Here is a 26,239-nt window from a genome sequence, read left to right on the forward strand (position 1 = left end):
GACATTTGAAGGTCAATGTGGAAGAATATGCCCCCCAAAAATGTAAAAATTCAACATTTACTTGCACAGAAACAAAGAATTAAAAAGCTTTACTCAATTTTTTGATGAACATGATCTTATTCTTTAAAAAAGCTAATCACTGACATATAAGAGCAATTTTACAAATCAAAAGTAAAAATTACCTTGTTTATATAATTACTGTATTAACACTGAGTCAGGCTTTTTTCACAGAACTGGTATAAATGCTTTATTATACATATTATTATTATTATACATGTCTTGAGTCATTCTTTGGCTGTTAATTATTTTAAAAATGTGATGTCCAGATTCAGTCACAGGATCATTTCACATCCTCATTAGTGGTTAACAAAATGAAGATACATGCAAGTTTTATTTAATATTCCTAAAATACAAAGGTGGATATTGTACTGGTGAAAGGAAAATGGGATTGTTCTTTCTCAGAAAGACCTCAGAGATAAAAGCAATAATGTCTTCTTGTGTTCTTGAGTGAAGCATCATCATTCAGGGATCTTTAATTTTGCTGTACCTGCACCAGCTGAATAACTCCGTGGCTGAGTGACTCACTGAGAAATAACATATAAGATGTAGACAGTTTTTGTTTTTTTTGGTTAACATTTTGTTACAAAACGACTGCCGTCAGGTAAAATCAGGCATTGGAGTTTTTGTTGTTGCAGAGATCATCTCTGATTCATTTCATCTGTGAAACTGAATAAAAAGCCACATCTTTCCGATCACGGTTTTCTTTAGACAGCTAAGATATAAAATTCTTCATCATTCGAATTACTATTTTACATTCAATGACAATACTTTAAAAAAAACACGACTTATTCTAAATATTTGTGACCCCATAATGGAAAATAATCCCAACAAAAATGTGAATACTGCACTGGAATGAAAAAAAAAAAACCAAACAGAAATCTTAATGGTCTTCCTGTTTTGTTTTGTTTTTGCTTTTAAAACAACATTACTATCTGGAGCAAAACTGGAACGATGGCCGATCCCGTTTAAAGGTAGACAAAAGCTTTGGCTCTTTAGTTTGGACAGTTTTTGTCACTTGTTAATTCAACCAGCTGTTGTTAGGTAGCACTAGGACTATTGATAAATTATAATTATTATTATTAAATTAATGTAGATTTTTAAATGTTCACAACTGATAAGTTGTAAGTGACAATCCCCTAAATAGTTAATAAATAAGCAGTGGATTGATAGGCTGGAGCTGCTGTTATGGCTTAGTCACACTGGAGTAAAAATAGTATGGCAACCTGTAGTATACTCGTAAATGACTGGTTAAAATCAGTGGTTGCCTGGTGATTGCACAGATTTTTATCTTGTTTGGGGGGGTGACTTGGAGACTAAGATTGCAAGTAGCTGTGATGACCAGCTGGTTGCTCCGAGGTTGAACGTGCAACACCCTAAACCTCTTGGTGACCACTCTCCGTGACCACTTTCAGGATGATCGCACAGGCTACCTGGTGGGAGGAAACTGGTCTCCAAGTAACTGCGGTCTAACTTGGACTGAGTGCAAATAATTGCCTTCTAATTCATAAACACAGACAGATTGCCAAAACATTTCAGTCAACAGGGGACACGACTCAGCTGGTTGCCAACTGGTTTTATTCTGGTTCTATTCTTATATAAACGTGAAGTTGCCGAGGGCGTGTGTCATGCTGCTGGTAGATTGCTGTCCAGCAGCAACTATGTCACTATTTGTGAATGTCTCTTTCATATCTACGAGGTTCTGGATGAATTCTGAATGTAAGTAGTTAATATGAATTTCTGTGTACATAAACAACAGGTTTGCAGCATACGGTAACACATTTGTGATTGCCATATTATCACAAACAGATGTAACTGCCAACTTGAACCTATTCAGCTGCAAACTGATAACAGATTGACTCAATCTTATTGCCATTTTATCACCGTCTTGATGCACCAAAGAGTGCGATTGGTTGCAGACCTGATCCCCCAGTTCATTCAATAAATCATACAGCACTCATTGAACACTGTATAATTTTGATCTTGCTGTGTTCTGCTGGTTCCCATAATGTGACTGCACAGACACCTTGCCCATCACTCATGCAGACATCTGAAGAAAAGAAACCACATTGTTCTAGTGTGTCACTAGTTTTCAAGTTTAGAAGATCAGTCCAGCATTTTATTCTAGGATAACTGTTTAGTTTACATACCTGAAACTAAGTATTGGGACCACCACCCAAATTCTTTATATATCGAGTAAGATATTGCTGTTATATATAAATAATCAGCGATGTTCTTAAAATTGATGTTTGCAGTGTTTTAACTACTTTTTTCTGGGTCTCGACTGACAACAGAACATTTCTAACATACAAAGCACAGGCCAGAGGTTCAGCAGATATTATTGACAACAGTATGGATCAGAGCTGCTAGACCTAAATCACCAGACATCTTGAACAGTGACTCAAAAATCAATGACTTATGTCAACAAGGGAGTATCCGGGATGCGGTGTCTCTCTCACGATGATCAATGGCACAGATCGATTGTAGAAAGTTGGAGGAATGAAAAGGCTGCCGACCATTACAACTCATTAAAGCGTGTAAGCTCACTCTTCCTATCTGTTGTGGTGGGGTACAGATTTAGTTCAGTCTTTCTTAAAAGAAAAAAAAGTCAGTCTTTCTTTTTCTGATTTATTTGTTGAATTTCAGTATAATAATGCATTTGAAAATGATCTTACTTTAATAAGGACTCGATTTACTGCAGTTGGACAGTACTGGTGTCAGATAAATCACCGATGACCAGATGCATTATGAATGTATATGTAACTGCCCAGCAGTTTGGACTTCTTTACAGGCTAATGTGTCACAAACAACTAAATGTGATGTGCAAATGAAAAAGAATCTGTCTACACAGGACATAAAGAGCATTCCAGATGTTTTTTTTTTAATGTGTTACTTCTTCCACATTTGTACAAAGCATACCATAATACTTTAGGCTGATTCATTCCTCAGTTATAGCCATCCACTTGTTGGATCCAATATCCAGTATTAAAAAATCAAACTGCTGATCTATTATATTTACACCTCATCAAAACCTGGCATTATATAGGCTCTTGACAGTGACCCCTGAAGACCCAGTCACACAGGCCTTGAGACCAGCTGGTGACGGCCTAGCAACCACTGGTGCCTGACTGATTGGTGAATTGTTGCTCGAGGTTTCTGGCTGTCACTGGGGTAAATTGGTCACACAGAACTATACAGTGTTGCACCAAAATCCTCCTTACAATTGCTTTGGTCAGTAAGACACTGTCTTGGCTGCCTGTAGTTTGTGTGAAAGATGCTGACATGTCGGCACTAGCCAAATATAGGCTAAGCAGAAAAACTTCAGACTTAATTTCCTTTAATGCAGTAACATTTCAGGAATGATTTACTGGTTGACATACAGACAAAAATGACGAAAAAAAAAAGCCTGGGACTGTTTGAAGGAATCCAATCTTCAGATGTCACACAGCTTTTGCCAATCATTGATTTATTTATTGTCACAACGATATTTACTTCTTTCTGGTACTGTAACCTAAGTCATAGTTACTTGAAAATATGAATTTTAAGAAAAATAGGAGCTTTTAGAAATACAGAATAAAGATGAGTCTTGGCAAATCAGTCTCAGATCTCAGATATAACTTACCAACTTTTAAACAGTTCTTGGTCCCAATTGTTCTACAACGTGTTGATATTTTGTGTTAATATTTTGGTAAACACTGAATGAAACCAATGGATGTGATCATGAGAAATGATGCAGAAAATCTTTTAATGCTTTGGAAAATTGATCGCAATAATAACAGAAAGAGAAAACATCTCCTTTCAGAGTAAAGTTGGTTATAGTTACAGTTGTTTGTGTGTGTGAGAGTGTGTGGGTTTTTTTCTTTCTTTTTTTTTTAAAGATATAGCTGTTACATCACCTGTGGCTAGTCTAAGGTGTCAGGCTCAGCGTCCATGCATGTCTCCCAGGGGTTACGTGGCATGTGAGGCATGGAGATGAGGAGCAGGGCGACTCCACTGAGGATGAGCAGCGTAAAGGAGGCACAGGCGCAGGTAAATGACCAGGAGTAGTAGTATTCAATCCAGATGGTCTCATCACTGGCGATCATGCGCTTCACAGACTGGCGCATTACTTCGACAGAGATGATGATGCAAAGGCCTGCATGCCAGAAAGAGAGAACTGGTTATAATCGGCTTCAGAAAAAGCAGATGCTTCATTTGCATTCATGCCATTTGTGTTGTCAAGACGGTTCAGTCAAACGCTGTCACAGTTTCTCGTTTATACTAGAAGATTGTCAGTTTTATTTTAAGTTTGGAACAGATCGGCGCTCACACCAATCATAGGTAATTTAACACTTAGATATTTGAAATTGTCACCTCAGAGAAACATCAACTCTATCGGCATTTGACACCTCTCTCTCTCTGTCTCTCACAAGCATGAAACAATTTTATTAACTCTGCATAAGTAACATTTATCACCAGTGAAGAGGGTGTGCAACACAATGACAATGACACAGCTCATATTGAGCTGTAAATACAAGGCAAAATCATCTGTAATAGCTGACCTGCAAAGGCAAAAAACATCCCAGCAGGCCGGAGCAGATAGTCCCGCCCTTTCCCAAAGGAGAAGATTACACACAGGGTGCCCAGGATCATGAAGAACAGACTGAAGATGGCAATGGCTGCTGCTGAGATATTGTACTCTGCAGAAAGAGAAGAAAAAAATTAGTAGAAATTAGTAAGAAGTAGATGAACGAAAAGGGGAAACGAAGAGAGGGAAAAATACAGTAAACACGGTCGTCTTTGAGAGCAGGGGAAGAAGAGAAAGTGGAGGTGATTAAAAACCGAGACAGTGGGTAGGAACAGAAGGGGAGGATTACAGTATCGTTTACATAATAATTGTTTCAGTATTGCGCTCAGCCGAGTTGTGTCACAGATAATTAGCCTTTAAATTAGCCCCACTTTTAAAACAACAGCCATTTATCCAAACTGGCAATAATGCCGCTTGCATGACAGATAAGATACTGAAGGCTTATAACAAGATGATTAGAACTTGTCGCTCTCTTCCCGCCCTCTTTTATTTTGTCTGTTTTCCAGATAAAGACAATCTATTCTTTTCTTCTCTGTAACACTCCAGCTGTGACTCAAATGATCCTTGGAGCGTCCTATTCCATTTCAGCACCCTGGCTGGGGAATAACACCGAGTGTAAAACAACCTTACACTCCGTCTTTCCAGTGCAGATTGTTTTTCAGGACTTTTGTCTGTGTGTATGAAGGTATGTGAATGCATCCCAGTGTTTGTACATTTCAGACACAGTTACCTGTTTGTGCCTCACTGCTGAACAGGTGTTTTCAGACAGTCTGAATTTGATGTTGTTTCTTGTATTTTATTCTACGTAAAGTTTTCTGTTATAATTTCTTTTTAGACTTTAAAAAATATCATATATATTGTTTATTGCATTTGGGGTTTTTTTGGTCTCAGTGTTGTAAGTGATGTTTCCAGCCATACTTGTATGAAACATATTATAAATGCCTTTACATGGAGTCATATAAGCACCATAATAAAGCATGAATCTGTAGAAGTCAAACACGACTCAATACACCATAAAAATCCACACATAAAGCAGCAACTATACCCATAAATATTTTACATATATTTTTTCATGTATTTCTGCACATATTATTATCATATGAAAGTATATTTATCTTGTATTATTCTACTACAAGATAAAACTATGAATTCTTGTTTTTCCCATTCATCTATTTTTTAAAATATTCTTGATATTAGCAAATTTCATTAGTGTTTACAGGGTACTGTAAATGTCCTGCCCTGTCTTTACACTATATGGACAAAAGTACTTGGCAAGCTACAAATTACACCTACAGGAGCTGCTCAGCCATTCAAACCCCTGCTACGAAGCTCCTGGCAGACAGTTTTGCCAGTGTTAAGGCTGCAGGAGGTTTGTGACTCTGCAGTCTTTGAGTCAGCAGAGTAACGGTGACTTATACACACCATGGCAACCCTGGTTTGCCTATTTGTGGCTAAACACTTCCATATAACACAGCACTCAGTTGGTGATGGAAAATCTAGGAAGCGAGAAATTCAATGTGCTTTTTAGAGTGACCCATTTTTTAATAGATGTTTGTAAAGGCTGACTTCATGGCTAGATGCTTGATTTCATACACCTATGGAGATGGGACCTAAAGCACCTGAATTAAAAAACTGAGAATATATAGTGCATACTGTGTAGTGCATATATACATATACTGTACCCGTGGAGCGTACCTATAACGTTTATCTAAAGCAGTGTTCTCTAAATGTATATCTTTATGTCTGTGTGCAGTGTGTCTTTCTCTCTACCTGAAGTTAAAAGCATCAGCTTGTCATCATAAGAAGAGAGTCGCTTTTTCACTGAATCACATTTACTTTGAAAATACAAAAGGGATAAAAAGATCAAATCTGAGGCTGTAGAAGATTCATTTCTCATCTGATTTCTGAGCGAAATGGTGTGCATTGTATTTATGTTAAAGCTTTATCTTATTATATGGAAAATCAAAAGGCAAACCACAGCGTTCTGCCTGTTTTTTTTCAGAGTTGGATGCTGTTGTAACACATGTAGCCTGTGTGGCTTTGAGGAAACACCCACCTTTCTGGGTCTTGACTTCAAAAACTTCAGCTTCCTCCCCCGACGTAAAGTGTTTGAAGTAGGAGCAGTTTTTTGCTGCAGAGTAAGAAAGGATGGGGAAAAGAGGTGAGAGAGAAAGAAAGAGGGGAGATGAAACAGGAGGGTGAGACAATAGTGCTGACTGAATCCTTGTAGTCTGTTAGAAAACCATATGAATTAATTACACACACACATACACACACACACACACACACACACACACACGTCTGGTTTGCTATCCTCGTGGGGACATCCCATTGACATAATGCTTTCCCTAGCCCCTAACCCTAACCATCCAAAATGAATGCCTAACCCTGACCCTTACCCTAAACCTAACCATAACCTAATTGTAACCCTGACACTAAAACCACATTTTGAGTGTGAAAATTGCTTTCAACCCCGAGGGGACCTGGATTTTGGTCCCCACGGTGCAGAAACTCCCCACCAGTATAGTAAATGTCAGATTTTGGTCCCCACACACGCACACGCGCACATACATATACAAAACTATGACAAACTAAACAGGGATTGTGGTTTGTTGCATTTCTACTAACCTAAACCTAGTTTTTGTCCATGCTGTGCTTTAAACTACCTTATTTATCAGCTATTATTCTATCAATAGACTTTATGAAACTCATGCCTTGTGTATCTAGAACTAATTTCACACGCATGAAACACCTGATAATCATACTATACTGTAACTTGTAACTTTTTTGGAAGTTAATTATTGTTAATATAAATCTGTGTTTTGTGTTCATATACAATGTTCTTGATTTATTACTTCTAACGAGCAGTATTCTGGACTTAAATCTTTATGTCCCTTTGCTGTGAAGGATGGCAATTTTCACAGTACAGTCTGTGGGATGCTCTAACGACTCCAGTCCACACCAGAGCTGCCGATTGATCACACTGACAAAGCTGAACAGCTTCCACCTACGTAGATCTGGTAGCAAGGTAACATTACTGACTGACATTTTACAGTTATGACTGATACACTACATTAAATGGTGCATAAGACTATTGTGAGCACACAGTGCTCACAATAGCAAATGTTTCTTTTTGTAATACTGTTGTGACAATGAACATCTAAACTCTGTGTGTGGCTATATGTAAAGTGGCAGCCCACAAGGGAGGTTGAGAATGAAGATCCTGTGGGACTTCTAGATGCAGATGGATCCAGATACAGATGATCAAGCTGATGATGGCTAACCAAGTGTGCATAGTAGTAGTCGACAAGCAGAGGAAGAAGGTCATAGTGACAGATGTAGCTATAACGAATCATAGCAACATCAGAAAAAAGGAAGATGTAAAGTCTGAGAAGTGCCAAGTGCCAAGGGTGAGTGGTTCCATCAGATCCCACAAACGACATCTGAGATCTCTGTCCAGTAGAGCACAGTCCTAGGAACAGCAAAGATGCTGTGCAGGACCCTTAAACTCTCATGCCTCTGGCAAAAGACCCGTGTTTGAAGGATTAAGATTGCCCACAGGGTGAGTGGAAAATCTGATATATATTGCAAATAAAATGCTGTTAGGCTTTTAGGCATGTACATATTGTCAAGAAAACATACTAAAGCTCAAACTGAATAGGAATAAAAAGGAAATCGAAGGAACAGATGGGCTGGTCTACTGGCATTTTCTCACACAACCATTTCTATGATTCGCAGAGAATGTCCAAAAAAGAGAATATATCCAGTGCCCTGGGTGAAAATGTCTCATCGATGCCAGAGGTCAAAGAAACTTGTTACAAACAAGGTATGCAGAAGAGCACTCTGACCACACAACACATTGAGCCATGACGCAAATAGACTACAGTAGACAATTTATATGGGCTCATCAAAACTGGAGAATAGAAGATTGGAAAAACTTTGTCTGGTCCGATGAGTCTCGGTTTCTCCCCCGAAATTCAAATGGTCAAGTCAGAATCTGACATAAACACCATGAAAGCATGGAGCCTTCCTGCCTTAGTTCAAAGTTTCAAACTGCTGCTGGTGGTGTAGTGAAGTGGGGGAAAGAGAAAGAAAGTAAGAGCTGATACTTTAACTTGTGTTCTTACTGTCTTGGAGCAGCTGTGACCACATAATTTCCTTCCGGATTAATAAAGAATTCAGTTTCTGATTAATTTCTTGGCGCACCTTCGGTCCCTTAGTACCAACTTAGCAGTATTTAAACACCACAGCCCACCTGAGTATTCTTGCTGACCATGCCCATATGGAAAAGTTATATATATAAATCCTATAAAGTTTGTATCTGTCTTGTGTGAAACTTGTATGAAAAGCATACAAGAGTGAAAACAGATATAAGATCCCTTGGAAAAATTATATAAATGAAACTTGTATGTTTTGGATACTTACTAAAACAATATATGAAAGTAATGAGAAAGTGGCCCCTTTCATGAATAAATCATATAAGCCTTACATGAAGTAGGCCACATCTGATGCAAGTCAAGATTTTTCTTTTTCTTTTCCATATGGGTGTCCACCCATTTATGACCACAGTGTACCCACCTTTTAATGGCTGCTTCCAGGAGGATATTGAATCACTCAGATCATCTCAAACTGATTTCCTGAACATGACAATGACTCCACAGTCACCAGATTTCAGTCCAATTGTGCATCTTTGGGATGTGGTAGAACAGGAGATTTGGATCATGGATGTGCTGCAGACAAATCTGCAACAACTGTGTGATGCAATAATGTCAATACGGACAAAATCTCTGAGGAATGTTTCCAGGACCTTATTGAATCTATGGCATGAAGAATTAAGGCAGCAATGAAGTCAAAACGAGGTCCAACCTAGTACCAGCTAGGCATACCTTATAAGGTGGCTGGTGAATTTATGTAAATTAAATAAAAAGAAAGTAGTCCCAAGTTTGCTTCTTTCTTTTACAGGTAAGCTAATTTAGACTGTAAAATGCTAGCATTCTCCAAATTAATGCTAAGTGGTCGATTAAGGACATATGAAAACAATTCAAAAACAAACAAACAAACTTAAGATGTATAAATAAGAAACAGCCCTCCATGTCGTTTGATGGTGACCACTACAAAAAGGTTGGCGTCAAATATTCTCTGCTGCACGGTTCTGTGGCGTCCTTAATACTCACAACACTTAAAAAATCAACAATGATAATGGCTGAAGTTCCTCTTTGGCTTTATGATCCCAGTGTGCTCAACACCCCCTCCAAGTCATAGCAGTGTTCTGTGGCGTGCCATCATCTTAGAATAAAGTTTATACTTAAATCCTTCACTGTCTCCCCTGTTGGCTGTATTCCTCTGAAATGAGTTCACACCGATTTCTACAAGGGAATGATGCATCTCTGCACTTTGCTTGCCCAAACTCTGCTCCTTTGACCACAATCTTCAAAATAACCTCATAGCTGTAGAAAAATGATTCCTGGGTGCAGTCATTTCCCACACATTTATCTATTTGTTGCCTCTGAAGGCAGCTTGGCTGAGAGCGAGAGGTGGAGTGGACCTTAAAGGCCAAGCGAGTGTCCCTTCGTTCCCTTCTCGCTGAGATTAAACCCATAAAGCAGACAGGTGCTTTCTCTGTCTACACAGAGATGGACAATGTTTGTGTGCCGGTGTCTGCCTATATGTCTGCGTGTGTGTGTGCATGTACTACGTGTGTGTACCAGGCAACAGTGGGGCTGTTTGTTACTCGGGATGAGAAAGAATCACTAAAGAGGTAACCTAGCAACAGGCTGCTGCAGGTCTTGGCTAGCCTGAATGCTATTTGCACATGTAAAAGCATATCAAAGGGACTGTGCTCGTATGTGTGAGCGTGTGCATGGGTGTGTGTGTGTGAGGCTGGAGGTGGGGCCGAGGTCAAAGAGCAGCACAGACATTATACAGATATTATTAAAACAATATATTATATAATACACAATAAATTCTTTTTATCGGTCATCTCTCATTAAGCGTTTTTATCTCTGAGGCTAATCTAATCTGACTTAAGATGTGTTTGTGTGGCTGTGAGATTTTCTCCTGTCTCTCTGAAGACCATTATCTGCCTTCCACACAAAGATAAGACAAATAAAAGACCCTTAGAATTACGCAAAGAAGCTCCAAAAGACAAAACCGCTCTTTAATTGTTTTATCCTGATTGAGAGTTTCAATGTTGAAAGTCATAAAAAATGGTTGTTGCTAGTCCTCTGAAGCTTCCCCGTCTGTTTGCAGTTTATGTGGATAACAGTGATTTATCCCCTGAAATTTGCTGCACTTTTAAGTAAGTCTTTGATTTCAGTCTGTTTTCTTCTATTAGCTGTCACTAGCTGCTCGTCAAAAAAACAAAGTTGAATATTGTCCAACTGCTGCCCCCTAAGCGCCAGACATTCGCAGACATTTTTATAGCCTGTGTTGTGTTTTCAGGCTGTTGCAGACTTGAATTCAGACAGATACTTCCAATAATTAAGTGTTGATTAGAGATCTAAAACATCTCATCATACAAACACAGCGAGTCAGGTTGAACCCGGTTCAAAAGCAAAGTTCAGTAGATGCTTGATCACACCTAGCTGTCTACATTCATCTAATGCATTAAACTGATATTTTGTTTATTGTGAAATGGTCATAATGACACAGCCACTCCATTTCAACATAATAAATAGACTTGAGAACGCTGGATACTTTCTCTGCTTTGGGCCAGATTCTGCAAACCCTATAGACTGTAAAGTATATAGTCATGATGCTGCTTTTACATGAGCAAGACAGCTTGGAGAAATAGCTTAACAATCTAGATGGAACACAAATGGTGACAATACAAAGTCATTAAAGAGCAATGTATTGTTTTTCCCTCCAGTGTGGGCAGGATTTAACAGTGCTCAGTCTCCATTCTAACAAGCTGATGACCTCTGTGGAAAGCATGGAAATAATAGAGCCTCATTGTTAATGTTGCAGCATGGAGCTGTAGCTACGCACAATGTTACGACACTTTCAATTAAAATTTAATCTAATTCCAGTAACCCTTGGGGAGTGAAAGTTTATGAAACACACTGTAGCACACAACTATAAGTGGGATTTATGTATTTTAAAAATAATACACAGATGTATGTGCAATAAATCTGGAAAAATACAGGTTGATGGTTAACAAACTAAGTCATCATTATGACTTGTATACCTAGTACCTAACAGATATTTCACATTATGATCTTTCAACTGCATTTTTTTATAATGTAAAAGCTTTAACAGAACTTGTTTGTAGCTTCAAAGTTAAATCAGAGCCTCAGATTTTTTGTTGTTGTTGCAAAAGTAGCATGCCAGTCTCCACATAATCATTTTTGTTACATTATGTGATTTGCTGATTCATTGAACGAAAAAAAAAGATCATACCACATAACTAGAAAAACTCAAAGTGTTAGAAGATGAAAAGTCCAGAGAATAAATCTCTCTTTTCCTCATTGCTTAAAACAGACAGAAGACAGGGCGGGCAGCTCAACACATTTTCTATCCGAGGTGTCAAAAGCCGCCGGCATCGTGGAGATATGCATACGTGATTCATCAAAACAATTTAACCGCACTGCTGCTTTGTGCGTGCCAAAAAATTGTAACTTCTGTTGCCAAGTTACGGTTACCCTGTTGTTAGTATGATTGCAATCCAGCACAAACATTAACATTTTGAATTTTAGCAAAAGCACGCTGTCCACAAATAGTTAAAAAAAAAACCCAAATCAAGCACGATGGTTAATCTAAACAGTGAGCATTCACAGAAGAAGAGAACATCTGGGTGCGTATCATCGACCTTGCAGTCAGGGTAATGTGGAGATTTAGTTCCAGGGGAGAGTGATTAGGACGAGCTATCGCCTGTCATTTTAGTTTCATCTCTTTCCATTAAACTCTGCTGCTGCCACCTTCTATCTTTGATGTTCAGCTTCCAATTTACCCATTCCTTACTCTTCATCCTCCTCGCTCTACCTGTCACTATGCCCGTTTCTTTCTTCCACCTTAGCTCTTCCTTTCAGTCTTCCCCCAGTTAAGCATTCCTGTGGTTTTTGCACTACGGTTAAACAGAATTGCTTCTATGTTTTTAAACATAATAATCTAGAAGATTGTACAGAATTTGCTGCAGGATTGTCAAAGAAAACATAATATTAGGTAATTAGGAAACTGTTCTGGTTTTCTAGCTAAACAGAGCGACCGGGTAGTTCTGGGTCAATGTGAATGGGATGTATCATGGTGGTATTTGAATGGCTATTCTACCTGAGCACCAGTATCTGGGACAAAACAGCACAGGAGAGTCCTCACTACCCTCATGTCTCCTGTGTGTGTCCTGACCTTTATTATGAAATTTAAAACAGTAAAGTTTCTTAGTCCTCTGCTCATCCTGCAAGCGACACCAGCCCTGAGCTCTGTAATTTCTTTTTATATATTTCTAATTTACATATCGTGGAATGATTCATCTGAAATTTTGAAGCTGTGAGTTGTTTTCTGAATACCAAATTCCAGCGACACACCTCCGCAGTTTTGGGCTCTGCGCTCAGAGCGTGGTTGGAAAGAAAGAGAAAAAGGGTGGCTCAAGGGGATGTTGGTTCTACTGTGTCTATGAATCGAGGGCATTTGAAAGGCACTGTGTCAGAGGCAAGCTTTTATACTTGAAGGTGTTTTTTGGAGCTCCAAAAAAACACCATGATGGTTGACCTCTTGGAAGTAGGGCTGGGCCATATTATACCGTTCACGGTAATACCGGTATAATGTTAGGCAACGATAGGAAAATGAAATATCGCGATAGAATGGGAGTAAAACGCGCATGCGCAGTGCCTTTGTTTTCATACGCACATGGCCGATTGTTGAGTGAAACAGATGAACCAGAATTGGTTTGTAAAAATGGTGCAACTTCAGTGATGTGGAACTGGTTTGGTGTTTGTCCGTCAGATACACAACAAAGCACATTTTTTTGCAGAACATGCAAGCGGCCGTTGTTATTGTCATATTTGTCGGACTAAGATGCTCTTAAATCTGGGAGTAATCTGGGTCCTAAACCCCGTAATCTTCAGGTCAAACAACACTGCAGCATCACTTAGAGTTAAAAACTGTCTAAATTCTTTCATCTTTAATAAAACGATCAGCATTGCTGCTTTACCAGGTGTAACTATAAAGTTTAACTTCCAGGCATCCATGAAAACAAAAGTTATTACATTTAACGGAGTTAGAAGTTAGCAGGAAGCTAGCGGAAGTTAGCTCGCTAGTTTCGCTAGTTACCTAAGCATGATATAGCATGTTCTGACGGAGAGATTTCTGAAAAAAATCAAACGTACAGCTCTGCTATCACTTCCAACATAAATGAAGACAGGAAACTAAACAGCAGTGACGTTTGTAGGGTTACTGAAGTTGGGCTAGCTGGTATATAATGATGTGCTACGTGATCGCTAGCGACACAGCTATGTTAGCATAACATAAACAGTGAAGCTGGAGGACGAACACTAACACTTTTCCACTTATAAAAGTTAACGTGAAGGTTCTTCATGGTTAGAGACAAATGCAATCGCATGGCAGGATACTGTAAACGGACCAAACTTCAGTCAGGAGAACAACTGAGATAATCCATCCACAATACGAGGTTAGTCATTAATATACTGCAACAACATGGGAATAGAGCAGCTGCCAGAGAATTCAACATTAATGAATCAATGGTACAGAAGTGGAGGAAGCAAGAAGAATGAGTTTAATAAAGTTTGATTTATCTGACTGCTTTGTTTCGCTTAATGTGCCTTATAATCCCGTGCACCTTATGGTCCGAAAAATACGTACTGCACACTGCAGTTTAATGTTGCAAAGCACCTCTTTTTAACTTCAGTGGATATTATACATGGTTATGCTCAGGATATGTCAGCCCATTTCTACTGGAAATGCCTTTTGGTTAAACTTTCAGCAAGGAATTTGCATTTGCACTGTTACATTTTTATAAAGCTTTAATGTACATAAAAACCAGCTTCTTGTTTAAGTGAAAATAAATGGAAGGTTGTCTTTTTGCGCTAGTAATGTTGTGGAGTTGTATTTTGTCTCGCATCAATTATATCGTCGGTTATATCGTTATCGCAAATTTTCAAATATATATCGTGATAAATATTTTTGGCCATATCGCCCTGCTCTACTTGGAAGCACTAAAACATCATTGATAATGAACTCTTCTCCCTCGCTTCTCTGAGCACATATGTGAAGGAACACATACGTGCGCACAAAAGCACCATTTGTGCTCTTGATTTCCCAGCCGAGCTGCATGATGCGATCCATAAAGGGTTTGTTTGGTTTTTACAGCACTCAAGCTGTCATGCGTCATTTGTGGGAAGCTAATTTCAAAAGTCATTTGGGTTCACTGCTTTGCTGCCGCTGTTACGCAACCCCTTTCGCAAAAGCTGTGTAATTGTGTCTATATGAAAAAAGGGGTTTGTGTACGCTCCTCATGACGACTGACTCCCCCTCTGTTTGGGGAAAATGCAAATCTGTGTTATTAAGTCCAATAACTGCTGCTTGCTTGGGTATACTCTTCATCAAGGATGTAATCTGTTATAGTGCACTCATGAGCAACCTGTTTTTTTTCTTCTTTTTATGCTTGACACATTAAATTTAGAAGCAGATAAGGTAACACAGGTGTTAGCCAGTCAGCCCCTCTGCTTGCTTTTGCTTGTCTTCAGAATCTGGCATGCTTGTACATATTCCACATATTTTGGTGTCATATTTGTCGCCTGGACTAATAAATCCTAAACTATCAAAGTAATTAATTAGAACTGCATGGCCAGCCACACTAATTGGATTTTAGCTGTTGTCTGCAATCAATTAGAACAGTCAATTTTACTTTTCAAGGCAGACCTAGTTGCACGGTTTTGTTGCCTGGCTTTTTAAATTCAAACAAAAGCCCCCTTATGTAAAAAAAAAAAAAGACACTCGAGTATTTTAGGCACATACAATGTGCGCTCTACCTAAACCCTCACCGCTCAGCCTCATAGCACTCCATCAAGAAACAAGAAGACCTCTGAAGGCAGAGGACGGCTGTTTCTTCCGCAGTCCTCTCTCGCCTCATGTCAAACTGCGCAGACCTGGCAGACTGATCTGGTGGATGGAAGTGGAGAAAAGCATCTCAGAGGATGCGTTTTGACACCTTTTCCTGGGCACTGGAGCGGGTCAGTCAGCCTGGTAAGGATGTTCAGTGACACAAAGCACAAAATAGGCTGACCAATCAGCGTCTTGCCCTGCGACGTCTTTGGATTACAGTGCATAAAAGGAAGCTAGAACTAGAGAAGCACCGCCATGCCTACAGAGAGCAACAGGGTCACAAATGAGAAGAGATGGGCTTGTGTAACCAAAACTATTCAGCCTGTTGTGGGAGTAAAATGCTAGGGCAACCACACACCAAAATCTCTTAATCTTTTCAGTTGATATAAGAGTGACTCATTTTCTCTCATTACCCAGATGTGAAAGCATCATGGTGGTTGTGGGAATGTAGCCAAGGGGTGTCTGACAAAACAGCTGGTATATTTTTTTTGTTTCTCACTGCAGACCCGGAGAAATGGAAACAAACTTAAGGCTAAGCTGAACTCTTGGTGTGGCGCCAGAGAAGCACTTGAGATTTCGCACAAATATTCCGACACTGTTTTAGTGCTTCTGTCAGGCTGTGATGGTTGTGACTGGATCATTTGTCATACTACATGCTGCCCTTCATGCATTCCACAGGTGACTGACTTGTCCACGACGAAAACAAATCCCCAGCAAAGGTCTTAAAACACAAAAATGTATCCGTGACTGTTTTTGCAAGGTGTTCAGATTTTTATGACAGGTAGCTGTCACACTTCTTTTCCACCTGCCTTTTGCCTCCACCTCAATTTGCATGAGATACATGCAGTAAAATAAGGTGCAGCATCATCTTTCCTGACAGAAAGTCCCATCTCTCTCCTCCATCTTCAGACTCTCTAAAAGAGCACCCAGTCTCGCTCTCTCCACATGGGCATTCCTGCCTTTACACGCCCAAGCAATCGTCGGTTTCTTTCCCCCCAAGTCTTCTTCATTCCTCCTGAGTCTCCCAGGTGTACTCTAACTCATGAGCTGGAGCGGGAAGCCACACTTCATTAAGGCCTGCGCTGATCCTGAGGTGCTGAAGCCGGAGGCAAAGTCAATGACAGAGTCAGAGCGAAATCTTTCAGTTAAGCTGCAAGGCACGCACACACAGCCAGAGGCCAGGGAGAGACACTCTTTACCCCCAGGGCTGGCTCTGTTCAGAGAGAGTTTCTAATTAAAGACTTTTTTTTTTGGTGGAAAAAGAGTCTTAAATAAAAGCTTGACTTGTGTTTTTGACTTATTTTCAGAGTTACAGTATGAAATGTTACGCAAGTATCCAAAAGGACTTCTAAAATGACTTTGAAAATTACCTGACTTTTTGACAGATTTTGCACCATCTTTGGCTCTCTTGTACTTTTGCTTTCTTTTTTTTTAACAGCTTGCAATTAATGGAGTTCTTTCCACAGCTGAGTGAATTTAAGCATCCTTCAAAACGCTGTTTATCAGCGGCATCAGAAAAAAATCCTTAAAAATGGCTCTCTAGACAGTTATATGTCTATTTTGATCAAAGCCAGTTGCAAATCTGTTTTGACACTATGAGTCAGACAAGACAAAAGAGGTATCAGTTAAAAAGCATCCGAGCTTTCATTTTAATATAGAAAGAGTCAGACTGTATTTTGACAAATGATGTAAGACTATGCTGTTTTCTGAGAAACAGCAGGGAAATTAGAGGAAAAGGCTGTGAGATAAACTGACTTTTATTTCTCTTTGTACTCTGAAGGTTGAAGAGCCCGAACGGAACAAAATCAACAAAGTCGTGTTAACTGTGAAGTACGGCAAAAAAATAAAATAAAAACTCCATTCGCACTTCCGTTGCGAACTTGACTTCAGCCGTTGGAATGTGCTTAATTGGCAGTCTGTTCAGTGACTTCCTCTGAGGAAGATAATAATGGTTCGCTGGGAAGCTGGTCATAGAGCTGTTAAACATTCAGTCCAAGCACATGTCCGTGTGTGTGTGTGTGTGTGAGTTTGTGTGAATGCATGCACACATGCCAGCACATGCCAACATATGTGCTGGCATGTGTGGCATTGTATGCGTGTGAAAGGAGAAAATAGAGAAAGGGACAGCTGCACAGATGGAAAAAAAAAAGCTGACCAGCACTGCTGCAGGCTCACACTGACACTTGAGCCTCACACGTTTAGAGAATGGGTTTGTTTCCAGTTCCTCCTAAAAATAGTTTTAGGAGGAATGAATTTTTTTCTTGGTATTTTATCTATTCAATTATATGGTTTTATAGAGCTCTAATTATTATTCACCAACTCCAATCCACATGTCACAAAGTTTTCATCTTCTCACTATAACTCCTGAAAACTCAAGCCAGGAAAGCTTTCCATCAGCTACCACACAACAAATCCACAAATCAGATTAAATTAAAGATAAATAAGACATGAAGATCACCTTGACCTCAACTTACCTCCAGGTAAGCTGATTGGCCCGCAGCCTTTGCCCTGAGGGTCCTCTTCCACGATGAAGATGCTCTTCTTGCAGAGCCTCCAGAGGCCAAAGTGGGCCGCCTCGCAGGTGGCGTTGAGCTTCTCCACCCGGGGGCTGAGCACAGCCCAGTGGTCAGTCACCACCGCCGCCAGCATTGCTGACATGCCGACGACGATCACCACGGATGTGATTTTGACCTTGGTCGCCTGCTCCTCGAACATGTTTGTGGTCTTTTCCGAGCCAATGACGCAGGTTTGCACGTCCCTGCGAGTGTGCGAGTCAGTCAAGGTTGTCTTTGTGCTGTTTTTCTTCAGGTCCTTGGTGTCAGATGTTGACTCTGGAGGTTCCCACGTCCAGACTAAAGCTTCACTTCACTGCTGGTGTCCTCTCCTTCTCTCCAAGGCTCTTTCTTTCTCATTCTCTGCTTTCTGCCTGGTGGTTGGTAAAAAGGGGCCAGATAACAGTGCCCTAGTTTCTACCTCGCTCCTCTCTTCCTCTCCCTCCCTTGTCGCCTTTAGTGAGCTGAGGCCATTCAAATATAAGTAGACGATGTACCTGATAGAGCTGACACCTGTACACTAAACACTACCCACCAAGTGGGTTAAGATCAGATGCTTTCAGTTTAAGTTTTGCTACAGTCTGTTGATCATCTGTACTTTTGCAGTTTGACTGCAACATCAAAGATGATACAGTAAAAATCTCTAGCAAATGTTGACAGTGCTTTTCAATATTTCACTGATATGCCAAATACAGATCAATCCATCATTTATCCAGAACATTCACTCTCCCATCTCTCTGTCATATTCTTATTCAGTCCAATCCATTTCCAGCTCAATTGTCTCAGGCTCTCTGTGCCAGGGGACTCCCGAGGCAAAGATGTCCTCTATTAGTTGTCTTCTGAATAAGCTGATCTACTTATTTAGCCAATCAGAAGTCAAGGTTTGACCCAAGGGTCCCACCTGATGCCAGCAGCTGATCCAGATACAGAAAAACACAAAAGAAGCCTCTAAAATTTGGGGTTTATTCGACTGACAGAAGAGTGTTATTTAACACACGTGTGTGTGTGTGTGTGTGTGTGTGTGTGTGTGTGTGTGTGTGTGTGTGTGTGTGTGTGTGTGTAAAGACTGAAATCCTACAGGTGTCTTTGGAAAGCTGCACACAGAAGTGTTTTCATCATACCCCAAATCTGATTTTATACAAAATGCTTTTAGAGGTGTAACCAAAAAACAAAATATGACACTGTTTGAAGATGGGGGAAAAATCTGGTAAAGCCTGATGCACTTCAAAGGCACAATCAACCATTTTCCTATGAAAGGCTTGAATAAATGGACATGCTTTTAATAAACCACTGTGACCCACATTAGACAGGACTCTGGCCCATTTTCTGTCCTGCAACACTCACACAGCTCTGCGCTATTAAACCACTGAAAGGCAAAACATTAAACCAAGAGCACACAAAAAAGAAAAAGTCAGGGGAAAGTCGCTTGAGAGGATGAAGGATATAATACTGGCACACCAGTCTGATATCTCATCTTCTTAGAAATGAACTTAATGTGTGAGGATCAGAGTGTTTTGTAGCCATCAGTAACTAACTCAACCTAGAAATTGATCATAGAAGATAAATCATCTCCTATCTGTCTTAAATAAAGAACACCCACTGTGGGGGGCCAGAGGAGATGAAAAACAGTTGTGTTCATTATCGCATCTCACCTGCAGCGAAAACTGCTTTTTCTCCCAAAGGGCCAGTCGCTCGTCAAGTCTGTGAGAGCAGCCACTTGTCTCTAACTGTGTAATAATAGTGTCTTTTGGTGCTTCCTGTCTTGCAGCGTGGCCCTCTGACCTGCTTCATTTGCTCGCGATCCCCCGGTGACTGTGGAGAGACCAAACACCTCACAGCGGCGCAGTCTCTAAGCAACAGCCGTGTCATACTGGAGGGATCACCCCATGCCAGTCGACCGGCGGGGAGAGACACTGAAAAGAGATGACAGCATCTGGCAAGAAGGCAGCTCTGACTCACTTGTGAGTGCCACTCGATGGATTGTTATCAGCATTACCGGGAGTATCACATGTGAGCCGTCAGTGCTGGAAATGTGCAATGACAGTAACGAAACGTACAAAAGCACCTCTCCTGAAATCAGGACTGCCACGTCTGAGCTCAGCAGTGATTAACTTCAATTATGGCAGCCAGCTTCCTTGTTAGAGTTTTTATTCCGGGATGAAAAACAACCTTAATTGGTGGCTAATTTTACCCATACCAGACTAGATTGCACAGCCTTCAGAGGGACCCAACTGTATTCATTTCCTAATGACAGGCAACATTACTCAAGCTAAATTAGATTACCCATGCCCCAAGGCCATTTCTATGAAGGTCATGTTAATATTCTTCTATAAAACGATGGGATTGGATACAACGCACGTTCGCCTCGGTGGCACCACCCTCACGTTTTTGTCTTGTTCCAGCAAAAGCTTTGACCATCGATTTATGGGGCAAGGTTTAGCTAAGGGGATTTGGGATGGTGAATTGTGAGTTAATTGTGAGCATGGGTTGAAGAAAAATGAAATTAGACTGAAATTACAAAGGGTTGGTTTAGCTGCTGTACAGCAACATCAGATATTAACATCTGAAGATAACTCCCCTAATTAGATTAAAATGAACCAACACCAGTGTGATTACACCTATAAATGAGTAATGCAGTTTTCATTTTGGATGCGAAGCTAAATGTGGAGTATCTCACTGTGTATCCACCAGCACACATGATGCAGATATTCCATATATGGTGTATTGTGCAGTAATAGCAGCTACAACACATTTGACAAAATACATAGCCTTTTGGAAATGAGGAAGAAAATATGGGCAGCTTTATTTAGCATCACCAATTCATCTCCTTTGCTCACAGACTGAATCAGCCGGGTGACTCTTGATATATATATTCTTAAAAATTGCTTCATATGTCCAGGTGGTATCGCTGTGAGTGAGAGTGCAGCAGCTTTTCAACATTTTGATCTATAGAGCTCTGCCATCAGTGTGATTCCTGCTGATTTATTTCTTTGTCAAATAATGTGGATCCTCCAAGTCTGAAGTGGCTCATAGTTTATTCAAGATGACAGTGATTCAGTCTCATGCAGCTGAATAGAAGAGGCATTTAGGACTCTGAGAAGGTCAGACAAACATCTGAATGAACCATTGAACTTTCATTGAAAAACAAGCTGCATGAAGAGGATTGCATGTGGCTGTAAATAGCTGATAAATTTGCTTTACTTGCCAGCATAGCAATGATGCAGTTGTCTCTTAAAAATCTGGTAATCATGCTTCAGTGGACTTCCGGTTGAGCTTTGATGGAGTAGGACGCGAGTCTGGGAGCTCCCGCCGATTTCGATTAAATTGTTATTTATTCGCGCGTTTTGGCCGTATTTTCAGTCCTGTTTTGGTTTGTGGATTGTCTTGTTGAGAAGTTTTACTCGGGCCGGCGTAAAATGGCAGCAAAAAATGTTAAAACCCGCAGTACTATTCAGACACAACTGAGGCCTAGTTTGCAAACCGCGACCACACCCTCGAGTGAGCCGTCGTCTCCTGCAAAGCCCCCCACATGTCAAGCTAATCCTGATATTGAGGCTCTCAAGGTCGAGTTGCTGGCTTCGCTGAGGAAAGATATCGCCGACATCTTTAAAAAGGAACTTCAGGATACTCTGGGTGATGCTTTGTCTACCATTAAGTTCGACCTGCAGGCGGTGAAGACGCAGCTGGCGATCGATAAAGCTGCAAATGACGCTACCATGTCTGAGCTAAAAGGTACGGTGAAGGAGATGGAGCACGCACTTACTGTCTGCTCTGATGATATAGCTGAGATGAAAAACACTATCAAGGGTCTCACAGCTCATGTAGCCAAGCTGGAAAGTAAGTGTGAAGATTTGGAGTCCAGATCGCGGCGCAACAATGTTAGGATAGTGGGAGTACCGGAGGGCCCTGACACGTGCACCACTGCCGCCGTAGCTTCCTTGCTAAAAGAAGCATTTGATCTGGGGAAGGAGCCGCTTTTGGATCGTTCGCACAGGACCCTCCAACCCGCACCTAAGCCTGGCGACCGTCCACGAGCCATTGTATGCAGGTTTCATTACCACACTGACTGTGTCGACATTTTACGACGTGCTAGAGAACGCCGACAGATTAAAGTTGGAGATCGGACCATCTCAGTCTTCCCCGACTACACCGCCAGGGTGGCACGGGCTCGTGCTGCATTCAACACGGTCAGGCAGCAACTCCGTGGCATTGACGGTGTTCGGTATGGCCTGCTTCATCCAGCGCGACTCCGCATCACATATAAGGGTGTCGAGAAGGACTTTGTTTCGGCAGAGGAGGCCAGTGATTATGTCAAAACTTTGATTTCTGGGTGAGCCTCGTTAGCTCCTCAGTTTGATACTGTAATGCTGCTAAGGGTTCACGGTCTCCTTAGGTTTAACGCCACCTGTGCATTGTTTTCTTAGGCCATTGTGCTGGTTATTGTACTGTTGGTGTGCTGGTTCCTTTTATTTTCATTGTTATTTATTGAAACTGGATCATATAATATACTCTTGAACTTCGGACCAGTCCGGCACAATCTTCTCCAAGCTTGCTGCATTGATTTGCATAGGACTGAGTTGTTTTTCGTTTCTGTTAAATTTTTATTTATTTATTTTTTTGTTTGGTTGTTTTTGTTTTAATTGTTTATCTATTTATGTATGTTGTTTTTGTTTTTTGTTTTTTTAAATTTTATGCACTTTCGGTGATTTGTTGGAAAGTTCTCCTTCTGAGGAAGTCATATTTTGTACTGTGAGATCTTTTTTTGGTTGGTTGGTTTCCTTTTTATTTTTTCCCTTTTTAAAAAAAACATGTTTACTGTTACGCGCACACTGTTATGCTGTAGAGAAGTTGGTGAGAGGTTATTTTTCCCTCTCTCGCTTTTATTTTTATTTAGACAACAATTAGTCCAGTCACTTCGGTGAATCATTTTTGCTACTTTGGGGGTACACTGCTGTCTCCTTTGTTCTGTTCTGTGGAGACTTGGGGGTGTATTTGTGTTCAGGGTTGGGTTGGGGGGGGGGCTGTCCCATTTCGGCTCTTCATGGCCACTGGCATTTTGGTTTGGTCTTTTTCCTCTTCCTTTTTGTAAATGGTTAATGGAAATATAGACCCCAGCATTGCTGGGTCAGGTATGCCTCTTAGATTCATTAGTTGGAATATCAGAGGTATGGGTAACCCTGTTAAGAGATCTAAGGTTTTTACTCACTTGAAACGTTTAAATTCTGACATAGCATTTTTACAGGAGACTCATCTTCGCATTAAGGATCATTATAGGTTATATTGCCCTTGGGTAGGTCAGGTCTTTCACTCAAATTTTAATTCGAAGGCTAGAGGAGTGGCCATTCTCATTAATAAGAAAGTTCAATTCACTTTGACCAATGTTGTCGCTGATAGGAACGGTAGATACATCATTGTTGCTGGTACCCTAATGCAGAAAAAGGTTTTGTTGGTAAATGTATATGCCCCGAATTTTGATGATGCTGAATTCGCTAATAGATTGCTGAGTAACATCCCCTTTCTGAATACACATTTGCTTATCCTTGGTGGTGATCTGAATTGTGTTTTTGATCCAATTTTGGATCGATCTAGTCCTCGTAATTTGACTCAATCATCTATGTCTAAAACATTCTCAGATTTTATGAAACAGAATGATCTTGTTGATCCATGGAGATTTCGCAACCCTTCAATCAAAAAATTTTCATTCTTCTCTCAGGTCCACCAGTCTTATTCCAGGATTGATTATTTTTTCATCGACAGAACTCTTAATTCATGTGTTAATTCTTCCGACTATTCTGGTATTGTAATATCATTCTCCTCTGCTATTGGATGTTCATCTTTCTACCCATAAACGTAGCCCTCCACTTTGGAGATTTAACTCTCTCCTTCTGGCGGATAAAGAATTTTGTGAATTTATTTCAGGCTCTATTGAGGAGTTCTTGTCCTTCAATCAGGATGATTCTGTCTCATATTCTCTGCTATGGGAGACTCTTAAATGCTACCTGAGAGGTCAAGTTATTTCTTACTCTGTCCGTGCTAATAAAAAGATTAATGCCAGGCTTAAAGAACTTATAGCTGCAATTAGTAACCTTGATCAAAGTTATACACTGAACCCTTCTCCAGAATTACTGAAGCAGCGCCTTGATTTGCAAGCAGAATTTGATCTTATGTCAACCAAAGAGGCTGAGCACTTATTACTACGCAGTCGTGGCTCATATTACGAATATGGTGACAAGGCTAGTCGCTTGTTGGCACATCAGTTACGACGTCAGGCCTCCTCACGTGTGATCCCCATTATTAAACACTCTGATGACAATATTACTACAGATCCCTTGGAAATTAATTCTACCTTTAAAACATTTTACTCTTTGTTGTACAGGTCCGAATTTCCCACGGATAAAGCTAAAATGAATGCATTTCTTCATAATCTTTCAAACCCTGTTATTGGTGCTAATGATGCGGGGCAATTGGACTCCCCATTATCTGTTGAAGAAGTATTAAAAGCTATTACAGCTATGCAGTCTAATAAAGCCCCGGGCCCGGATGGGTTTCCAATTGAATTCTATAAAACATTTATTGGTAAATTGGCACCATTGCTTTTGTCTGTGTTTAACGAATCCTTGGAAACCGGTTCATTACCACCTACTTTCACACAAGCAACCATAGCGCTCCTTCTCAAAAATGACAAGGACCCAACCTCCTGTGGTTCCTACAGGCCATTATCTCTGCTTAATGCCGATGCAAAGGTATTGGCTAAAGTAATTTCATCTCGCCTTGAGGATGTGCTTCCTCGAATTATATCTGAAGAGCAGAATGGCTTTATAAAGGGACGGCAATTGTTTTTTAATACCCGTACACTCTTTAATGTTATTTACTCAAAGCGTCTATCTGAACTTCCTGAACTTGTGATTTCTTTAGATGCTGAAAAGGCTTTCGATAGGGTGGAGTGGGAGTACTTGTTTGCAGTTTTAGAGAAATTTGGTTTTGGTGATAAATTTATTTCCTGGATTCGGCTTCTTTATTCGTCCCCTAAAGCCAGTGTTCATACTAATGATGTTTACTCTGATTATTTTGCGCTGGGTCGTGGTTGTCGTCAAGGTTGCCCTTTGTCTCCCTTACTCTTTGCCATTGCCATCGAGCCTCTGTCTATTACATTGCGATCTTCTTCTGTATTCAGGGGAATCATCCGTAATGGAATTACACATAAAGTATCATTGTATGCAGATGACTTGTTATTATATATGACTGACCCCGCATGCTCCATCCCTGCTGTTTTAAGTATTCTGGAGAACTTCAGTTCGTTTTCAGGTTATAAATTGAATTTGGGGAAAAGTGAGTGTTTTCCTGTTAATACGGCACCACGTCAACTTCAACAGTCCGATCTACCCTTTCGTCTCAGTCCGTTTGGGTTTAAGTACTTAGGGATTAACGTGACTCGCTCTCTAGCTGGCCTTAAATCAGCAAATTTGTCTCCTCTTATATCTAGGGTCACATCTGATATTCAAAGATGGGGTAATCTCCCCCTTTCTTTAATCGGTAAGATTAACGTTGTTAAAATGAACATCTTACCAAAATTTTTATTTTTATTTCAGTCAATTCCCTTATTTTTGCCGAAACATTTTTTTGTTTCACTGGACAAGATTATTGGTTCTTTCATTTGGGGAGGGAAGCCACCTAGGGTCTCTAAAACTTTGCTGCAGCGATGCAGATTTAGTGGAGGACTTGCATTACCTAATTTTTTAGTCTATTACTGGGCCGCTCACATCCATAAACTTTGCTACTGGCTAAAATCTTCTGGTTCCTCGTGGTGTAAATTGGAGCTATCATCATGTAAGGGCTCTTCTTTACCGGCTTTGCTCTATTCCTCTTTACCCGTGAGACCCTCTCTGTACACTGATAATCAGGTGGTTCTTAACACACTCAAAATCTGGTTTCAGTTTAGACGTCACTTTAATTTTGTAATGCCGTCTTCCTCGGGTCCTCTAAGCGAAAACCATTTGTTTCCCCCTTC

At 40.4% G+C, this 26,239-nt stretch overlaps 1 protein-coding gene across 1 annotated transcript; it reads right to left on the reverse strand.

Annotated features, from left to right (window-relative positions):
* Nucleotides 1-3,959: 3,959 nt before the first annotated feature.
* Nucleotides 3,960-18,394, reverse strand: cacng1b (calcium channel, voltage-dependent, gamma subunit 1b). Its single transcript, XM_085352369.1, has 4 exons — nucleotides 18,154-18,394; nucleotides 6,681-6,755; nucleotides 4,599-4,736; nucleotides 3,960-4,192 (listed from the first exon to the last, which is right to left on the reverse strand). Exons 1-4 carry the CDS (start codon nucleotides 18,392-18,394, stop codon nucleotides 3,960-3,962), a joined length of 687 nt encoding a protein of 228 aa, XP_085208495.1.
* Between the last annotated feature and the right edge of the window lie 7,845 nt (nucleotides 18,395-26,239).

Source organism: Diplotaxodon limnothrissa, linkage group LG4, assembly GCF_057381915.1.
Source record: "Diplotaxodon limnothrissa isolate DT_005_m linkage group LG4, D_limnothrissa_male_GT1.1, whole genome shotgun sequence".
Classification (NCBI taxonomy): Eukaryota; Metazoa; Chordata; class Actinopteri; order Cichliformes; family Cichlidae; genus Diplotaxodon; species Diplotaxodon limnothrissa.